General features: G+C 43.3%; 1 protein-coding gene across 3 annotated transcripts; it reads left to right on the forward strand.

Moving 5' to 3' along the window:
- Positions 1–335: 335 nt before the first annotated feature.
- Positions 336–20,608, forward strand: G3BP1 (G3BP stress granule assembly factor 1). 3 transcript variants are annotated; one of them, XM_038149998.1, is made up of 12 exons: positions 336–490; positions 11,653–11,766; positions 12,941–13,022; positions 13,393–13,566; positions 14,350–14,440; positions 14,941–15,034; positions 15,397–15,601; positions 16,044–16,145; positions 16,568–16,679; positions 17,003–17,128; positions 17,216–17,346; positions 18,081–20,608. In XM_038149998.1, exons 2-12 carry the CDS (start codon positions 11,672–11,674, stop codon positions 18,285–18,287), a joined length of 1,419 nt encoding a protein of 472 aa, XP_038005926.1. In that variant the 5' UTR covers positions 336–490; positions 11,653–11,671; the 3' UTR covers positions 18,288–20,608. The 3 variants fall into 3 exon arrangements, with proteins under 3 accessions (XP_038005926.1, XP_038005928.1, XP_038005927.1); XM_038150000.1 differs by having other exon boundaries at positions 17,237–17,346; XM_038149999.1 differs by lacking the exon at positions 336–490 and adding an exon at positions 10,202–11,553.
- Positions 20,609–21,146: the final 538 nt, after the last annotated feature.

Below are 21,146 nucleotides of genomic sequence, written 5' to 3' on the forward strand. Positions count from 1 at the left end.
CCGCGCCCTCCCATTGGCCGCCGCGCCCCGCGGGGCCCGCCCCGTCTATAACGGGGTTTACCAGCACCTTCTCAAGGGCGCTGCAGTGCGGCTCAACCACACTGCGGCGTCCGGCGCGCGCCGCCTTGCGCGCCTGCTGGCGCGGGGAGCGTCGTCCCATTGGCCAAAGCGCAAATCTATCAGCAGTCGCCCGTCGCCCATTGGTTCGTTCATCTGTCAGTCACTCTCACCGCCCCGCGGAGCGCTGCCGCATGGTTGGCTGGCTGAGCTGCCCCTCAGCTCTCTGCCCGCCTCCTCACCGCTGTGAGCCAACCGGCATCCGAATGAGGGCGTTCGCCGCTCTCTGATTGGCTACGCCGCGCCCGCTGGGATAGGCTGCGCGCCGGATATATGTAGCCGGCGGCAGAGCACGCCGCTGCGTGAGGCGCTTCTCGTCCGCCGGGCCCTGTGGTGAAGCGGCGCCTCCGCTCCCGTCCCGCTCTGCCCGCAGGTGAGGGGGTGGGGGGGCGCGGGGAGACACCGGCGCGGCCGCGCCTTCCCGGGGGGACGGCGGGCCGCACGCACCGCCCCGGCTCCGCGGCGCCCCCGGCTCACAGTAGGCCGCGGGCCGTGCGGGACGGCGCTGCTGGCGCCCCCCTCCCCCTCATGCCGCCCGCTCCCCGCGGCGCTTTGTGGCGGGCGCCGGCGCCCTCCCGCCTGACCCGCGGCCGCGCAGCCCCCGTGGCGTCCGCAGCCTTCGGCCGAGCTCCCGGTGCCGCGGCGGCCTCGGAGCTGCCGGCGGGAGCGGTGCGGGGCAGGGGGGGCGGCGGGGGATCGGCTGCTCGCGGGCCCGCATTGTGCGCGGCCAAGTGTGCGGGGCGAGCTTTGTTCTCGGCTTTGCAGGCTCGGAGGCTTTTTCGCCCTCTGCTTTTGGGTTTTGTTTTGGGCAGGTGGGGCCGGGGAGGAGCCCACCCAAAGCCCGAGGTGTTCCCGGTTCACAGGGAGCTGCAGCTGCGGATGGAGGGGCAGTGCTGGCTGCTCGCACGGTCCGGACCTGGCTATCAGCTCGAGGTGCTTCCCTTGCTATAACTGCATAGGTGAAGGAAGTTATAATTCGAGCAGGAGAGCATGGATCTTAACCCGGTTTACCGCATGACCTTGGCCGAATCCGAGATTAGGCTAAGATTTAAATGCGAAGTAGTGCTTGTAATGAGACTTTCCAGCATCCTGTAAGGCTTCAGATGTACGTGCTGGAGAAGCCCAGAGAAAACGTTTCGATACATCTTCAGTAGCTGCTAGTATTGATCTGGATGTTCTACCGCATTCCTCATTCTCAGCGGGCTTACCTGGTGACCTTCTGTGTTAAGGCTTGCGTGAATATAATCAGTAGTCTTTACCAAAAAAAGGATTTTTTTGTTCCACCACCGGGGGAAAGCAGCATTTGCAGCAAGCCGCCATGTTTCCAGTGTGTGCTATTTTTGGCAAGCCCCTGCTCTCACAGCCAGGAGTGACAGATTTAGGAAATCTGGACACTGCTATCAAGCTTTTGGAAGCTGATGCTTCCAGATGCCATAAATCAAACGTGGGGAGGGGTGTGTTGGATTTTTTTTTTTTTAGCTAACAAAGCTTGTTAGATTGATGTCATGAAGGGAAGTGCAGAAGTTGACAGACAAAAACTGCATTTCTGACCTTTCCTGATATTTTTCCCTTCGACCAAATTTTCACTTTTATTATCTGTCTGTAAAGAAAAAGCCAAACCATTTTTCTAGATAGCTCTGTGATACTTCCATGGTGCTGATGGGAGTCTGCATCTTCTCATCCTGTGAACTGAACTCACCTTTCTAGGATGTTTCAGTCACCGTATATAATCATGTAAAGTTGTGACTCCTAGTTGTTTTTTTGTTTTTTTTTTTTAGTGGATGGTATGTATATGTAGCTAATTTGAAGGTTGGCTGGAAGTTTTCACGTGCTTAAAGTCTTACATCCTTATCTTTATGATGGAGATCTCACGGCAGCATCACGTGTTGCAGGGACTGGTTTGCCTGAAAGGCACTACTGAAACCTGCTAGAAACTGTAATCGTGCAAGGTCTGTTAGGAAAAACAAAAATCAATGTTGGAACCTTTGCAAATGTATATAATAATTTTGTAAATATAAGTATTTTTAAAAACCTTGTGCTTGTATGCCTCAGGAGGTAAAGAGTGCCCCCAGTTCCTGACTGGTGTGGATTTGCCCTTTTTTTCCTAGGTTGTGTTCTTTTAAGTGTGGATTCCTTAAGTTGAAGGCATGGAAGCATAATTAAAATTAAAGTAGAAAACCTGGTGGGCAAGACTTAATCAATGTGTGCCAAGCCCACCAGGAACTTGTGTTGGGAATCTTTGCATTTGCAGTCTGAGAAACAACAAAAGCACACCAGAGGATTTGTTTGTGCTGCGATGGCAGGACCACTGCCCTGCTGCTCCCTTTGGTGCTGGCACAACAGCATCAGTAGAGTTCAACACTTCTGATGGAATTTGAACACCTGAATTCTAAACAGAATCTTTATGCACTCAATGAAACGGCAAATTCTTTGTTTCAGAGCTTTATTTTTCACCTTGCAAATTGTAAGGCAAACATACAGAGCAACACTTTATACTGAAAGGGAAATGAAGCAAAAGTGATGCTGTTTTGAGTACATTTGGGTATTTCTGTTCAAGACTGTAGGACCTGATGAGAGAGCCCTCATAAGGTTGGCATAAATGGCCTGTTAGAAACCACTATTCTAGTTTTTAATATTAGCACCTGGGTCTTTTTGCCTGGCAAAGGTAATGACTGAAGAATCAGAGAGGAAATCCGAGCAGAGCAGGACTTCAGCAGGGTGGTGCTAGTTGCTGTGCTGGCTGTAGTCTGCTCTGCTTGGAACAAACTAAACTAAAAGTGATAGTTTGTTCTAGAAGACTGGGTGGTATTTTTCCAGGTGCCTTTACAGAATTTGCAGAGTTGAAGTAGTTATTTGATTTCCTGGGGTACCTGCTAGTAGACCTGATAACCTTAAACTACCTCACTGGGTAATTAAAAAGCAAAACAGAAGTCTGATCCTCAGGTGCTGTAAAAGAATCCTTAAACTTTGCAGGCAGTGAGTGTTGTGCTGGCTGCAGGTCCCAGTTTTGCTATATTAAGTCTGGAGCTCTTCCAGGAAGACATGGCTGGTGCAGCGCAGCTTTCAGAGCAGGAGCCTGGCTGCTGTCAGTTATGTAGGAGTGATCTCTGCTCAACCCGATTCCTTGCTAGGCAAACGTGCAGCACTGCACTGCAAAGTGCTGGTGCCCATCTTCCATTTCCATCCGCTCTGCCCTGTGCTGTTTCCTGGCTGCTGCTGGGCCGGCCGTGTTTTGTTTTTAATGTAACAGTGCTGGGATGGGTCAGTCCGAGTGCCAGGATACAGCTGATACATCGAGTCTAAGCCTCTCCTGTGACCTAAGTGGCTAGAGGTGAAAGAGTTGATTCTCTTTACAGTTCTCTGTTGCTTGGCATGCAGAAAATATTTTGAATCTTAATCTTGGTGATTCTAATCTGAGTGGCTTTAAGCTTGAATTTCGCTGTAGTGTTGGTGTAGCTCAGGATTCTGATCTGCCTCTTCTGACTGCTGATGAGTAACTTTTGCTTTTTTACTTTAAGTAGCTGCACTGGAGCCAAATGGAAAATTTGCAGACCTAAGAGAAGATGACTGGACCTGCTGCCAACTTCATGGAGATGTTGGAGCAGCTCTTGGATGTCAAAACAAAACCTGTTCTAATGGCAAAATCACAGAGTCTAAGTAGCTGCTTTATCACAGAGCAGTCTGGAGAGCAGTATAGGCAGAAAGCTGACTTATTTTATATTTTAATAAAAGTAAACAAACCATTCAGCACTATCCTACTGTCCTTCAGGATGAAATTTGTGTGTTTAAAATGTAATTTTGCAGCAAAACATTGCTTCTAACCGAGGAGTCAGTGATGTTGAAATAAGTTCAGTTAGAAAGGCAAATCCTTCCCCCACATTTGAGAGCCCAGTTAGGATAATCTGATTTTAAGAGTACTAAAAATGTAGGAATATTTCTGGGAATTCTGAAGGCTTTGAGAACTCTGATTTTGAAGAGGAGTTCCTTTTTGACTTCTATCAAATCACAAGGGCCATGTGATTTTCTGTGGTGCTAAATGGAACAGAGCTCTCTTTTTGTGAGTGTTGCTTGTTAGGCTCAGGACAAATCACCTTAGTTTAATGTTACAGCAGGTAACTGCTGGATAGAAGTGATGATTGAATGGTATCAAGTAGAAACTTGGAAGCCAAGTGAGGCAGCTTTAAAAAGGAGGGAAAATCCCAAACCCACCCCATATTAAGCTGAGCACCCAGGGAAGGCAAAGTGTTTTGAGGGAGGAATAGAAAAATTCAAACACCTTGTTAAGAATTTCACAGAATCACAGAATTTTAGGTTGGAAGAGACCTTTAAAATCATCGAGTCCAACCCATGTTCTAACACCTCAACTAGATCATGGCACCAAGTGCCACATCCAGTCTTTTTAAACACATCTAGGGATGGTGACTCCACCACCTCCCTGGGCAGATGATTCCAGTATTTGACCACTCTTTCTGTGAAAAACTTCCTCCTTAATTCCAGCCTGGATCTCCCTTGGCGCAGCTTGAGACTGTGTCCTCTTCTTCTGTCTGTTGTTGCCCAGTATTTCTTACTGTATCACTTAGTTTTAATAGCAAGTTTTCGAGATTCTTCTGGGCTAGATTTTTTTCCCCCTTCTCTTGTAAGCAGGACCTGATTTGCTATTTGTCTTTGGAGCTTTATGCTGTTAGCCACAGGAATAGTGTTTGGTATCATTTTCCTTACCCAGATGAGTGCTCATCCCTTACTCTAGGGGTTCGCTGATCTCAGGTACCCTGACTTACACTTCAGGTGATCTTTGTGGTTTTAATCTGCTTTTGAGCTTCATGCCCTGCAAATAACATATCTCCAAAATGATCTTTCTTTTAGATTCTGACTGAAAGCATTAGAAACCTTCAGTTTGTTTCTTTCTTGCTTGGTAGAGCGGAAAAACACAAGAAGTGCTGAATTTTGTCTGAAAAATGGCAGACTCCATCATATCCATCAACTTGTGGATCACACTTAGGTTTGTTAGCAAAAACACAGGCAGACTTCTACACTGACAGCTCTTCAGCAATTGCTGGTTTGTTTATTTGTATTCTCCCAGTGTTTGAAGGGCTGTGCATTGCTGCTGAGTAAGGCTTCCCATCTGCCACTGGCAAGCAGAGAGGTTTTTGGTACTAGCATGGGCAGTGCTGAATGTAATTCTGAATTATTTTTTAATCTCGTGATGAAAACTTTTTTTTATTGTGCTTAAATTTTGTTTGATTGGGTGATTTTATTAAAAAATAGTTAAGCTTCTAACTTAATTTTTCTTATCCATGTGTTGGTGTGATACATGGCTTTTCTAGAGAGTCCCTTGTCAGTGTGTCTCAAACTTCAGAAGGGGCTCAGGTATTGCTCTGCCCTTCTGCTGCATCTGGATAATTAAGCACAGAGAAAACTGATTGCCTGGTGTAACACCTCAAGTATCTTATGAATGTAGGCACTGCCTGTCTTTGTAGGTTGTGTGGGTCATACAGTGGAGATGAGTCACAAGTGAAAGGAGAAATAGCTGTGCTAAGTTTGACAGTCTAGATCCACGTTTTATTAGGTGTTTGGAAGATTATTAAAGGCTCCTCTGTCTGCATGATTTGTCTGACACTTCATTCACACTGTTCTGAAGTGCCTGCTTCTGGAAGTTCCTGGTGAATGTATTGATCTTACAGACTCTCAGTGTTTCCTGGAGATGCTAGTAACTTCACAACTTGTCCCAATTTGATCCTCAAATATTTATTTATTGCATAACTTATCCCGTTATTGAGCTTCCATTGACTGTGGCTGCCAGGCATCTTGCCTCCTGTGCAATAGTGCTGACTCAAGGTAACTTCTTCCTGGCTGAGTACTTTGCCTCTGAATCTGTCAGAAGGCAGAAAAGATGAACTGGTTGCAGGTAGGCAGCTGTAGTGGTTTGTGTCTGAAATACAAGCTGTGCTGCTAGGACACTGTCCCAGTGACACTGTCTGCCTCTGCATCCAGTGGGAGGCAAGTAATGAGGCCTGTTTTTTAAAGCAGATTAGTGTTTTGGGACTTCATTTGCCTGCTTATTTGAGGTGCATTTTCAGCTCTCTGTAATTTCAGCTCAGGTCAACAGCTGCCTTGTTTTGGGTTTCTTTGTTCCCCTTGGATAGTTAAGGCTTGTATTAAAATAAGGGTATCCCAGTGTATCTGCAGTCTTTGTGTTTTAAACACACATTTACTTAACATCACTCTTCCTACTTGAGAGCAAGCTGGTGTGATGATACAAATCCCCAGCTGAGATGGGCCCTGGAATTTGCCATTGGGTGCAAGTTTAGCTTGTGTTCCATCGTTCACTTTAATGTTTTGTATCATGGTTCACAAGGTACCGGCCTCATGGTTTTTCCTTTTATTGCTTAGTCAGCAGCAGAGCAGATGTTAGTCATGTAAAATGTATGGAGAGTTGGAATTAACTGTATTTGTTGTTTTGTAGTTAGACTTTGTCTATATCATGCCTCTTAGAGGCCTACTGGTGTTTTCTTCCATTACTTTCATTTTTTTTGTCAATAACAGCAGCAGTAACTCTTCTAGAGCTGGTTACTCCATCTAAATAAATGGTTTGTGGCTTTGAGCATGCTTACCTGTTGCTAAGCAACTTGGAGAAATCCCAAATGACACTTAATTATGCAATCCTATTAACTATTGACCAGACCTTTAATTTCCAGCAAAATTGCTGTTTGCCACATTTGTGGTGTGTTGTGCTTGGATACAGACACCTCTTTTCTGTGTAAGCTTCTCCTGCCGTTTCCTCAATTCCAAAAAGCCTTTTTAAGTTAAGGAATTCACTGATACCAAAATGAGGGAGTGGAGTTGTGTGAAAAGTTTGATATTCTATGGCTGTTCTGGCACCCTGTAAACTCCACCAGACTGTAGAGGTGGAAGGAGTGGCGTTCAGATGGTCACCTTAGAGCACTTGAGTAGCCAAAGGAGAAGGGATGAACTGTGTGTAATATTCCACTCAGGGCTAGAATGCATTGTAGGAACTTTGGATTTCTTGAGAAGGTTCCATGTATTAAAATGCAAATTAAAAAAAATGTAATTAAAGATGACAGAGAACAAAGAAACGAGGCTAATGTTGAAAACACACCAGAGCCTGTTGAGATTATGATTCAATTTTAAATTATCTTCTTGTTAGTTCTAGCTTTTTTTTTCCTTGACAGAAGATGTCTAAAATTGCCACACTCTTTGGGAAGTGAAATTTGGGTTTTGCTCCTTTGGCTTGTTACATCTGGCCAAGGGGCTTTTGCCTGGGTTTTGGGACTGGTTGTCCTGAGAGCCCAAACATCCTGTGATAACCATAACGCGCGCTTCCGTTGTGTAGGAAGTCCAGTGGAAGTGACATTCAGGCTTCTTGTCTGATTCAGAAACTTGTCTGATTCCAAAATTACCCTAAACCAACAAAAAACCCAAACAAACTGAGTTAGGACACCATGTTGCAGTTTGGTAAGATAATAATTACCCGTGCTAGATGTGAGTGCTGCATCCATTTTTCTGAACACTAATATACTGATAGGCTTTGTGGGCCTAAATCTGAATTTGCTAATGTGAAATTTACATAAATGGCTCTAATTTACATAACAGTATTTCAGAAATTCGGTGCCTGACATTGATTTTCTGCCAAGTGGGAGCATTGTAACAGATGGTGGAATTTTCCATCAGCCAGGTGATAACCACTGGAAAGGAGGTATTTGTCTTCCTCTGAGTCCTTGGCTTAAGGAAGGGGCTCAGTTGTGCTGCAGAATTGTTACGGTGCACTCGTTAAAATTTGACTTATCCAATTTGTTTTACATATGGGATAATATGAATGCATGATTATGAATGAATCTTAAATAATCAGATTTTCGGCTTTTCCTGTCAATTTTCACCCTTTCATCATGATGTCAATTGACAGGAAAAGGTGTGGATAAGCTTTTATCAGGAGTAACATAGTGACAGTTCAAACATTTGGTGCTATTATGTGCTGTGCAATGAAAATGTGGTATAAAGTATTAGCAGTTTTTCTTGGATCAGGGAATAGTGGAGTAGTAAATTGCTCATGAGTGGTAGGGAGCAAATGCTCTCTGAGGAGATGCTTGGCTTCCACCATTCAGGTTGTGCTGGCTGGAGAACAAGAGCAGATGGCAACTGGCAACGTAGCAGCAGGTGCAGCAGCAGTAAAAACAGATTGTTGTCCTCTGATTAGGTCACGTAAAGGTCTTTCCCATTTCTTTTCAGATCTGCTTGAGAACAACTGGGCACTCAGCAATTCCTCTTTTCTTGTTAGGAGCTAGTTCTGATAGGTTTTTCACCCTTAGCAGGAGGGAAGTTCTTTTATGTGTATTTTTAAGCATGTCAGTATGACAGACCTAATCAAGCCCCTTCACTTCCAATATTTCTTGAGACCAGCACGGAAGATGATGTGTCTGTGGGTTAGTGTAGGTGAGGGCTTTCTCTGAAGATCAGAAATGTGAAAGGGCTGTTGGTGAATCAGCTGTTGAAGTTTGAGTGCTACAGGAAGATTTTGCCATAATGTGAGAATGTCAGGCTTTGTACATTTGTGCTCTAGGAAGCACTTCAAAATAATTCTCAGCAGAGCCTAATTCATCATTTATCAGAACTGGATAGAAAACCTGCCTATTTACATCTGCAGGAATAAGCTTGAATCCCAGGGAAACTATCTTCAGAAAGAAATTAAGTGTGCCTCCTGTCATTCTCCAAATGGTGATCTTGGTGTATGGTAGGACTGGCTTCCTGGCTGTAAACTGTCAGCACAGAAGCAAATTTTTAAACTGTTGTGGAGCAAAGAAATCCTGCCTTGTCAGTTAAGCTGACTGGAGCTAAAAGTGCGGGTCATGTCTTTCTCCATTTCTGCTCCCACTGCTTTAGGCTTGGCCTGCTCCTGCTAGAGCTTCACAGGTAGTCAAGAGGAAACAAAGTGGGATGAGGAAGTCAGCAGTGGTAGTCACCACTTAGCTGTACTTTACCTTTGCTGTGTTCTCTTATTGTCTGATAATATTTTATGGGGATCTCATTTAATATGCAGTGGAAGGCAAGAGTTCATCTCTTGGAGGTTTTTGTCACCTCAGACCGTGCTGGGTGTTGGACATCTGTATCTGTAATGCATTACATTTTGAATTCAAAGGCTTCTGCAAAACCACAGATAGTAGAACCTTCCTGAAATGAAAGTGGTTTGCAGAATCTGAGCATTTCCTGCAGGCCAGACCCAGCCATGGACTATTTCTTCCTTTCTGCATGGTTACTCTTGAAAATCCTTTAACAGTTGAAAGCTTCTGAATGTTTTGAAAAGCCTCTTCAAGTTGTAGGTCACATTTAGTTTTATTTTTTCTGCACATGATCATACAGGTAACATTTCTTTGTGAGATGGTGATAGGCACATATCCTGCTGCAAGAGAGGGAGTTTATGGACACCTCTTCTGGAGCTCACCAGATCTTTCTTGCTGTGTTTAAACCTAGAGAAAAGTGTGTTTCAAAATGGAATTAGAAGATTTCTCATTTATTCTAGACTTAAAAAAAATGGTAATTTGTGATAGTATTAAAAGCAGAGCAAAACACCTCAATGCATTCAAAATTATAGCTCTGCTGTTACATCTTCTGGCTTGAGTGTTAGCTGCATTCCTCCAGCAAAGCCGATTGCAGTGCATTCTGGCCACTGCTGGGAGCTTGGGTGTGATCACATCCTTGGATCTACCTGGGTGTTCTGGCAGTGTGGCTAAACATTGCCTTGTCCCTTGGTTACCATGTGTTGGGTGTTTGACCATTGACTGAGATACTTTGGGTGAAGCTGGCCAATTTCATGTATCAGCTTCATGGCATCTTCTGAAGTACATTCATCTCTTTGAGGCTTAAAGCTTCTGTTTTGTGTTCCTGGTCCATCCAGCAGTGTGGTTGTGACTTCCTTTGCAGCCCTGTGTATGTTGTGTGTTTGAAATTTAACACCAACCTGGTCACCTCTGTCTTCTGAAGCTCTGCTCTCTTGTCAGTTTTTGGTGTCTAAAGGACAAGTTCTCTGAAATTCACTAAATACAGTGAGTATCGAACCTTAAAGATCCTTGGATGAACTGGGACAGGGCTTTGTACAAGCAGGTGGGAGAGCCAGTCTTTTTCTTTCCCTTTTGCTATGTTTGAAGGATAAGTTGTGTGCAACTCAGTTTTCCTAGGATATGGGATGCTCTTGGGTATAGTGACAAGAGAAAGCTTGTCCTAAGACATGCCAGGCTTGGCACGAGCTTTTGCAGGCTCCTTCTGGATTATTATATGCTAAAAGACTACTTCGTTTGGCTTCCTTTTTTTTTTCCCCCATTCTGTGTTCTGGCTGTGATCCAGTCTGCGTTTTCCCCCTTTCATTCATGCCACCATTTCTTGTCACTATTTATGATTCAGTATTAAATAAAAGCAAATAAGTAATCGATGATTCCTGAATTGCTTTTTAGAGGGCTCAGCTGAATAGTGTCAGTTTTGTCTTGCTTGTCACACCTGGAGAATGTGCATATGGAATTTGAATACCTTGTGTTTGGGAAAGGGGCTGCGTAGTGAAGGAGATTGTCCCCACTACTGACCCCCAAAGTCTGCTAAGCCCCCATTCTCTACTGATTGGTACAACTGAGTGTGAAGCAGAAAATCTGCTGTTGGTTCTGTATTTGGTACTAAGAACGTGCCCTCCTGTTGGTGTTTATCCCTGTGAGTTTAAAACTATTTGGAATGAATTTGAACAGTGTTTGAGTATTTAATAACAAGGAAACATGGGAATCTGCTTTGGTTTGGGCTGAAGATACGTGTATTGTGTAACCTACCTGCAAATACTTTATTTTTGTAACTTACAGCTCCGTGGAAGGTAGGTAGAAGTACCCAGATGGATTTGTCCCTGGACATGGGTGCTGCTGTTCACTTGACTGGTGGTCTGGATTTAAGTGAGAAATGACTTGCTGAAATTGGTGGAAGCAGGGGAAGAGCAGTATGTGTTAGTTTGTAGCATAATAATTTTAATATAATCTAATATTCCTCCAGAGTGCTTGACACTCACAGCAAGTAGTGCTGTGCTGCTGATAAAAATAGATTGGACTTATTCTGACCTTCTAAAAATGCCCTTAATACAGTAGCACAGGCTTTGCCTGAGAACATCTGACTTTTAATTCTGATTGTGAAGTCAAGTGAGGTAAGTAGAATTTGGATTGACTGTAAATGTCTTAGCCACTTAGCAAATCCTCTTGAAGAACCTTACTTGCTTGCCACCTGCTTTTTCCTGAGGATGTGTGGGATGCTGATCTACTGGCAGGTTATGAGGTGACCTGCCTCGGCCTTGCAGCCTCTCCCACCTCTGGTTTGGTACCCAGGAATCCTCTCCCTGGCACCAAAACTCTGCCTCTGAAAACACATTGCTTAAACTGCTTACAGGGTAGAACAGTCCTGGTGCGTGCTTTCCGCTGTGATTAGGTGGCTTATGCAATCAGGATGAGAACAGCCATTTGAAATGCTCATGGTTTATAGAGCTTTTGTTTTTTTCCATAGTTTTCAGTCGACCAAAGAAATGGTGATGGAGAAGCCAAGTCCCCTGCTGGTCGGGCGGGAATTCGTGAGGCAGTACTATACCCTGCTGAACCAAGCACCTGACTATTTGCACAGGTAAAGCTCTGCTTCACTTCGAGCTGGTTTTCTGTGTGAGTTTCTTAACTTGTGTGCTAAAATTGGTGAATGATCTTACTGCTGTGTGTCTTAGCTTCCTGAATTTGGTCACTTAAACTGATTTATTCAAGATGCTGAGTGTTGTTTACTTTTGGTTTTGATCAGCTGGGTTAAAAGATGGATAATAAAGATTGCAGGAATTCTTTAAATACCAGAGTTCTGGTTCTAACTGAAAGGCTGCTTGCCACTTCTGCTTGTAATCAATATAAATTGAAGTTGGAGGAATACCACTTAGTTGAGCATTTTTGGCTTGATATAATGCCCCCTGACTAGGAGGAAACATTGAATAAGTTGTGTGCTTGTGTCCTGAACTCTTGGGAGTCACACCAGCTCTTCCTTAAAGGAAAGTCAGGAAATGATGGGTATGCAGCAAACTATAATCCGTTATTTAAACAAGTAAGTCCTGTTTGGTTTGACAGGTATCCTTCTGAAGCTGGTCTTGTTTATGAAGATACACTTCATTTTGTTATGTTTTGAGTGGCCAGATAAAGTTTCTGACACCTTCCCCCATCCAATCTCAGGAACAGTTACTCAGAGTGTTTCTCCACTTAGGTGGACAGCTGACCTCATCCCTTTGGGTCAGGGGACAGTTGACTCTGTGCCATGGAATCCATTCCAGTCTTTTATCTGCTGGCAGAGTGCAGTAACATGGTGCTTGGGGTATTTCATGTGGTAACCTCTGAGTTCCAGAAAGGAAGATTTACCTGCAATACTTTTTTTTACTGTAGGAGAGCAAAACAGTCCTGTTGTTCCTTGCTTGAGCTTGAAATCAGAACTTGAGAGGGAGCCTTGAGCATCCAGGATGTTCAGGGTGTTGCTTTGGGCACCTCATGCAGACAGAGGATAATGGGATTGGATCATGAGCTCTCGTGAAACTTTGGTTTTGATTGTTGGTGCCTGGGTCTCTGACACACCTGAATACGACAGCTTACATGAGAACTTTGTTTCCCCCCCACCCCCAGATTGGCAACAGGATTATGAGATTTTGTGGCTTTATTCTAGTGATTCAGAGAGGAAACTTACTTGAAAGTATATTATTTGTACTGCACTCTAATGTAGAGGCTCAATGTTCTTACACAGCAAAGCTTGGCATTAAAATACTTCTTTCCAACAGGTTTTATGGAAAGAACTCTTCCTATGTCCACGGTGGCTTGGATTCCAATGGAAAACCAGCTGACGCAGTCTATGGGCAATCTGTAAGAACTTCAAAAAAGAAAGCTGTTCTTTCCCTCTATTTTGTCACCTTTATGGTTGAGAAATGTATCCAGCTGTGATTCACCCCCACACTGTTCAAGTGCTTTCTGTAAAAGAAAAAAAAATGGGGAGGAAAAAAACCCTTTTGACTGTAGACAGCAATAGTTAGGCAAAATGTGCTTCCATTTTAGAAAGCTTATAATGTGAAATTGCTTGCAAAGCAAACTTAACAAACATCCTGCCAAGCTCTCCATCCAGAGCTAGGGAATGTATCTTAAACCGGTTTTTGTGATTTTGCTTTCTCTGAAAGCTGCTAACTTGGCAGAAATGGCTTGTGCAGCATAACCCATATTGTGTACCGTTCTTTCCTAGGATATCCACAAGAAGGTGCTGTCACTAAACTTCAAGGATTGCCACACAAAGATCCGTCACGTGGACGCCCACGCCACCCTCAACGATGGTGTGGTGGTGCAGGTGATGGGGGAGCTCTCCAATAACATGCAGCCCGTGCGCAGGTTCATGCAGACCTTCGTGCTCGCTCCTGAGGTGGGTCCTGGCACCACTGCTGAGCTCTGTCTGCCTCAGGGCTGCAAGCTCACGGGGTAGACTGGGAAAGTAACTTGCCACAAAATTCAGCAGTTACGTTCTGAAAATTCCTTTGGGAGTTACACTCCTCCTGTGTGATTGTACATTGACCTTGGATATTGAAATCAGTTATAAATATCCTGACTTTGGCCTCCTAGGTTAGTGCAAAACATTTTTTTTCTTAAGTGTATTAAAATTATATTGTCTTTGATTTGCTGTCCTAGCAACTGGTCTTTTTACCGAAAAAAAAGTAGTAGAAAGAGGGGATGATTTCCTGTCACTTTAAAAATATGGGTTCCAGATTTTCTTGTTCATAAAGTGCTGACTTAGCATTTGAAGTGGCATTTTTAAATAGACTTTTTTTTAACAAAGCAGTTCACAGAATTGAAAATGATAGTGAAAAAGGAGTGTTGCAAGATCACTCTGTTTGACAATATGACTTGGAGATAAAAATTGATACTTTGGACACCAGGAAGTTGTCACTCTTCTTCAGTGTTGTGAGCTGTTGGAATTAAAAGCACTTCAACAATTTTTTTTTTCCTTTCTTCCATCCATACTTAACTTGTTAGGATGTCTTTTTTCTTTCCTGCCCCAAATAACATTATTTTCTTAAAGGAGGCGAATTTGGATTAATCTTGTAGGAAGGACAATTTGCTCAAACCTTTCTTGTTTTCACATTATTTCAATTTTTGCATGACTGAATTGTTGTAATTGATTCAGTTCTTCCCTTTGATTTGCTCTTAGGGCTCTGTTGCAAACAAGTTCTATGTCCACAACGATATCTTCCGCTACCAGGACGAGGTTTTTGGGGACTCTGATACTGAGCCTCCAGAGGGTAAGCAGCAGAAACTTATGGATGGTTCTGTTGGTGTTTGGTTCTGGATCTATATCAACATTCTGTTCCCAGATCAAAGGAAATCATCTTGCTGGAGAAGACAGATCAATGTTGGATTTCATGTGCTTGTAGGTTTTTTGCTTGCCTGTAGTTTTTCACGGTCCAGCAAGGAGTTGTGATGTGCAGATGATTATTTTTCTGGCATAATCTGTTTCTCTTGCAAGAACTGTAAGACTTATTTTGTTAGTTGCAGTCAGATTTGTAGGTTATAAATCTGGTTCTCTGAAGTATTTGGAACATGTTTTTTAACCTTGGTCAAAACTGAGTAACCAGAGTGATAGTGGAAATATAAAAAAATGTCTCTTTCATGTCACATCTCAAAAGTGCTTCTTGTGTGTTCTTTGGCAGAAACTTCACTTCTATTTTGTGATAGGTGCTCTGTGTTTGAGCCTCTTACTAAAGATGTGTGTTATTTTTTTTTCTTTTCTAACCTTATTTAGAATCAGAGGAGGAAGGGGAGGAACCTGAGGAAAGACAGCAGACACCTGAGGCTGTTCCTGATGATAGTGGTGCTTATTATGAGCAGGCTGTCAGGTAATAATATATTTATAGATTAAGTCAGGTGTTGTGTGAGACAGGCTGCTTGTAAAACAGGTCACATGAATTTATTGCTATTAATAGCTTTCTTCTGACAGTCAGAAAATTTGTTTATTGATCAGCTGAAATTAAAATGTTGTTAGACAGAACATGGAGACTCTGGATTTTTTTTTGCTGCTTTATAGTGTACCAATGCAAAATTTGCATCCTTGTGCAATGTGGCCTTACTTGGCCTTGTTCTTCCTCTCAGATGTCATGTGCCTGACTTCTGTATTGCATAAGTAGCACTGCTTATCACCAGTAATAGAATAAATACAACACCACCTCTTTTTCCTGCTTTTTGTGTTGCTGTATAATAGCAATGACATTGAGGAACACCTGGAAGAGACAGCTGCAGAGGCAGAGCCTGAGCCAGAGGCAGAACCTGAACAGGAACCTGAACCAGAGGTGCAGGAAGAAAAGTCTGAGCCAGTATTAGAGGAATCTGCTCCAGAAGAGACTGTGGAAAAGAGTCCTTCTCCAGCTCCTGCTGATCCAGCTCCTGCAGTGCAAGAGGACTCCAGGGTAATGACAGTGGATCTCTCTTTTCTCTGATGTGGTTTCATCAGTATGGCTCTCCTGTCTGCTTACAGAGCTTGATTTTTACTTGGGGATTTTTGTCACTTCTCAGTGTTAAGGAAGGTAAAAGTGGACAGACTGGGACTCAGGAGTCCAGTACTTTGGTTAACCTTGATGTGATACTTGGTGTTGGGCCACTGCTGTGTCCTGTTTCAATTCTGGAATTCAGGACTAGAGTAGAATTGTGACTCCATTGTCATTACACTGAGTCTTTTGAATTTGTATGAAATTGTGGGGAAACTGCTATTGGCTGGCTCCTGGCTTTCAAGTAGAAGTTAAAATTTGTTCCTGGTATCCTGTGTCTATTAGCTGTCCTATCAGTAATATATTTCAGAAGGAAATGTAGTTATGTTATTATCGTTCTTTTTTTTTTTCTTTTTTTTTTAAGACATTTTCCTGGGCATCAGTAACCAGCAAGAACCTTCCTCCCAGTGGGGCTGTCCCAGTATCAGGAATACCACCTCATGTTGTGAAAGTACCGGTCTCGCAGGTAGGAATCCAGCACCTGGAGAAGCTTAAGCACTAACCTAACCTAACCTTAAGCACTAACCTGGCTGACAGGGGAAAAAGAGAGTGAAATCTGCTTGCTTCTGATACGACTTCCCAGGCCCCAAAGACTTAGCATTCTGTGATTCCTGGTAGACTTTATGAAGATGTTATTCCCTGTTTTTTGGGTTGAGAATGAATTGTTTCTCATGGAGGAAAACAGGGAGTGTTCATGTGAATGCCGCTTGCTTTTAGCATATAAGCCAACATGAGCTAACATGTATTTTAGTCACCGGTGGGAAAAACTGTTACCTTTTCCTGTATTCTTCTTATTACCAACTTGACATTGGGTAATAAGGGAGTTCTTAAAAGCTGAACCTGCTGGTATGTGTGTCTGACTGTTCACTCTGTTTTGAATTGATGCAGCCCCGCCCTGAGGCAAAGCCTGAATCTCAGACCCCCCCTCAGAGACCTCAGAGGGATCAGCGAGTGAGGGAGCAGCGAACGAGCATCCCACCTCAGCGGGGTCCCAGGCCAAGTAAGAGAAGTTGCTAAGAAGCTGTCCTCTGTTGCTTAAAGGTTTTGGGGAAGCAGTGTGATAATTAAAGCTTTTAAAATACCATTATTTTTGTCAGTAAGCAACCGATTTTTACTCAAGTAAGAATTCAAGCTTGGCCTCAGCCAGGTGATAAAAAGGCAATCATTACACACTTGCTAGTGTAGACTGCTTTTTTTTTTAATATATGAATGGATAGACAGTGTGAATTGATTCTTTCTAATGGTGATAATTCTCACCATGGCTTGTTTCTCTTTGTTGTGGGGACTGACTTTTCTAAAATCACTTTTGCTTTTCTGTTCAAGTTCGCGAGGGTGAACAAGGCGATGTGGAAACCAGGCGGATTGTGAGATACCCAGACAGTCACCAGCTGTTTGTTGGGAACCTTCCCCATGATGTGGACAAATCCGAACTTAAAGACTTTTTCCAAAGTAAGTTGATTGCTTTGCTGTCCTCTGAGGGGTTGGGGGTTGCAGCCATGGGCGTGGTCAACAGAGCATTCTAATGTATGACCCAAGAACTTGGCTTTTCTCTTGCAGGCTATGGCAATGTTGTTGAACTCCGCATCAACAGCGGTGGAAAGCTCCCTAATTTTGGGTTTGTGGTGTTTGATGATCCTGAGCCTGTTCAGAAGATCCTTAGCAACAGGGTAAATAAATTTCCAGTCAGTGGTTTTTGGTCTGTTGACAACAGACAGTGTTTTTCAGCTTAACAGGAAGAGAATGTACTTGGTCCCTTTAGATTTTTTTCAGCATATTAAAGTAGATGTGATGTTTTCCCCTCCTATTACCAAGATTTGTGCAGTCTTTGTCATTGAAGTAGCTTGTAGGAGCTCATTACAGAGCCTTTTTCTAGTGGGAGATTGCTGAACACAGGAAGTGAATAAATAGCTTTCAGGAAGACAAGGTAGAGTCTGATTCTATGGACAAGTAGAATCTTGTTTGTCAGAGGCTGAAAGGAAGAAGCTGTGTATTGGTGTGCACGCTGAAAAGAATTTTGCTAACAAAGGCAGGAGGTACCTGCTCAGCCTGTCAGCAGTGATTGCTAAGGCAGAATGTGTGTCCATGCCTGCCTGCTGTGGTAGGCAGGGACTCTGGATGTACTCTCCTAGCTGTGCAGGGAGCTCTTCTAAAACCCATCAGAATGTTCTGTGTTAAACCTAAGATGGCTTTTCAAGGGTCACTCCTTCACAGATTTATTTTTTCCAGTAAAACCCCAAGGCTGGATGCATGGTTTTCTATTGCCATTTTTTAGTAAGTAATCCTAAGACCTTTCAGTTTTTCATGGAGAGGAGGATATGAGACAAAGTTTCAGGAATCTGCTTGACCTTGAAGAACTCCTGGCGACCCATTAATGACAGCACCTTCTGTGCTTCTGTTGCAGCCCATCATGTTCAGGGGAGAGGTGCGCCTGAACGTGGAGGAGAAGAAAACACGAGCTGCCAGGGAGGGTGACCGCCGAGATAACAGACCTCGTGGACCTGGAGGCACTCGTGGGGGGCTGGGAGGTGGGATTCGAGGGCCTCCACGTGGAGGAATGTCCCAGAAGCCAGGATTTGGAGCTGGAAGGGGGATCGGGCAACGCCAGTGAATTCATCGCAGATGTTGACATGGTGGCGCAAACCCTTTTTCCTGCAGATTTGTGAATTTCAGCCTTGGGTATCTTGGAATGTGGCCCTAGCCTGTTATAGACTGCTACGTTTGATACTATTTTGGCCCCTTTTTGTTTGTGTTATGGTTATGTGATTTATTTTTTTCTAGTCCTTGTCCCAGATTCCAGCTTTGTGGAACAACGTTTTAGGAAAAGTGGATTTTAAAAAGAAAAGAACTGAATTTTCTTCTTCACCTCAAACTTACGGACTGGTTTTTGGTTTTTTTGGTACCAGTGGTTTTTCCTAAAGGAATGTCTTCTTTCTTTTATTTTTTTTCCTCCCCTCTTTCTAATGAATTTGGGTGCAGTCAGCGGAATAATATTTCACGTGCATGCGTTCAAGAGCCTGTAGGAAAACATAGTTCTTGGCAAGTATTCCAAGGGCAGAAAAGCAAAACTCTTGGTGTTTCTTTGAGGGTCATACGAACATCCTCCGGTCTGGAGACATTGCCACTTGAAAAAAATTGACTTTCACCTTTCTCTCTGTGGCGCTGTAAAAGTGGAATAATGGGTATCCGTAGAATCTCTTTTCCTTTTGATACATGATCACAGCAAGGAATTCGAACTTCTGTTTTACCACTTTGAAATTTTGGATTGTGGGATAGGTTTTAAATGTCTAGAACTTGACTCTTCAAACACTTTTCCTGAACTTGTGAAATTTTTTATTGAAATAGGGAGTTTTTTTCATGTTTAGTTTGTATTTGTATAAAAAAAAGCAAAATTGTTGTGCCTTCTATTTATCTCTCATTCCAGTTTTGGCAAATTGTTTAAAAAAATAAAATAAAAAAGGTCTAGATTTGCTTTATCAAGTCAAGAGTATTTTGAAGTTTGTCCAAGGGGAAGAGGCTCTTCAGTCACTAGGTTTACAAGGTAGAGGTGGTTGTAGCTAAAGCTTTTAATACCTTCTGTGCATCACTTTGCATTTAAATTATTGAAAACAAATACTTCTTGGATGCAGAAGTTAATAACTTGAACTTGAAGTTGGGCAGGCCCTGTTGTAACTATGGCAAAATTACAAGCAAAGCAGAAATACCTCTGTCACATCCTTTACATTTCCAGCTGCTGTAAGTAATAATTATTTTTGCAGTACTTCATTCCTTGCTTCAGACCTGAAGTGGATAAGAAGGAATTTTTGTCAGAAGTATGGAAGGTGCTTGTCTGTCCTGGTGTTAAGATGTTGAACGCTCTCCACTGCCTCTGAAAGAAGATGAAACTGAAAATAAAATACAAAACTGGGTAATCTCAGTCCAAGAGATCCTGTAAGACGGTGCTGCATAAAGCAGTATTTCTGTAACGCCTGGTGTTAAACATCTGGATAAAAATGGTGGATTTGTGTCTCCACTGGACCTGCAGGTCTCTTGGTAGCACAGTAGAGCTGTGTAGGAAGTTTGCTAATCTGTGTCAGGTGTCACTGTTCCCATGTTTCTTGGTTTATGACTATGACTGTGCAGATGCAGTGTATCATCTCTGACCTGTGCTTGCTGTAAGCTCTGCAGCAGAGCTGCCCTCGGTATTACCTGTCCCCAACAGTCATGTTTTGCATTTCCTTTGCCAGGCTTACTGGTTGAAACTGGTTGTACTAAATGTTGCTGGAGTGTTGGTTTCTGTTTTATTTTTCTCTTTGCATTTGTTACACTGTTTGTCCCTTCCCTCCTTAAAACTGTGTCTCAGATTGTCCTGCTTACCATCTGTACCTGGAGACGTGATACCTTGGTGAACTGGGGGAGTGAGAGTGTGAGCTGTGGTGTGCTCTCACAGCCAGCACTTGGGGAAATTCTGCTGCTTCCTCTTGTGGTGGTAACTGGTATTTTTTTCAAAAACAAAAGCTGTCTGCATTTTTCCTATCAGGAATGCCTGTGAGGTGAAAGTATGCAATGGAGATCTTTTACTGAACCCTGTCCTTGTCGTTTGTGATATGTTTTTTTTACCTTTGTTGGGTTCCTACTGTTCTTGATGTTGAATCCGAAGACTGCAGTAACAGGTTGCACTTCAGACTTATCAAAGTGCTTTTAACAGAAGCTTTTATAGCTCTTAACCAAATCTGCAAAAGCATCTGTAAGCTTGAACCCCCATTTCTGTAGTGGGAGCTGGACAGTTCTGGCTCATTGCTGCCTGATTTGAAAGAAGAGTGTCAGTAAAGAATTTTAAAGGGTGATGAAGTGTGTGCTTGTTCTCATATGAATCATACTCAATATGTTGACCCAGAAAGTCGTGTTCTTGTCCCAAGATGACAGGCAAATAAAAATATTTACATAAAATTCTGTGGGAATGTCTTGTAAAGAAATACTTTCAAAAAGAAAGTTATGTTGTAGAGTGACTCTTGGTATTTGCATTTTGGTGGCTTTGTGACTCACTAATAACAAAGTCCTCTGAAGAGACCTGCTGTATGATGTTGCACATTGGTTTTGATGTTCAGGCTTTCTGTAGCCTCCAGCCCTTCTGGTTTCTGCCTTGCTGTACTGTTAAAACCTCAGTATCTCGTGTCTAAGGCCTCAGTATCTCGTGTCTAAGGCTGCATTCTTGAAGATGACTATGAAGAAACCACGATTTCATTTGCCTCAGCTGGCTGCAGTGGGCTACGCGAGCTCCAAGGAGGCTAATAACCAAGGTAGTCCAGCTCTTTCTAGGAACCAAATACTACAGTCTGAAATGAATCAGACTGTTTATGTGTCTCCTTTCTAGTTCCTCCAGCCAAGACAAGGAGGTGGTGGTGGTACTGAAGTGCTCTTGGTGTCCCAGTGTTCTGCAGGGAGCTGGCAACTGAAGAAAAGCTGTCTAGAGCTCTCAGACTTTGGCACC

The sequence above is a fragment of the Motacilla alba genome, chromosome 13 (assembly GCF_015832195.1).
Source record: "Motacilla alba alba isolate MOTALB_02 chromosome 13, Motacilla_alba_V1.0_pri, whole genome shotgun sequence".
In the NCBI taxonomy this organism is placed as follows: Eukaryota; Metazoa; Chordata; class Aves; order Passeriformes; family Motacillidae; genus Motacilla; species Motacilla alba.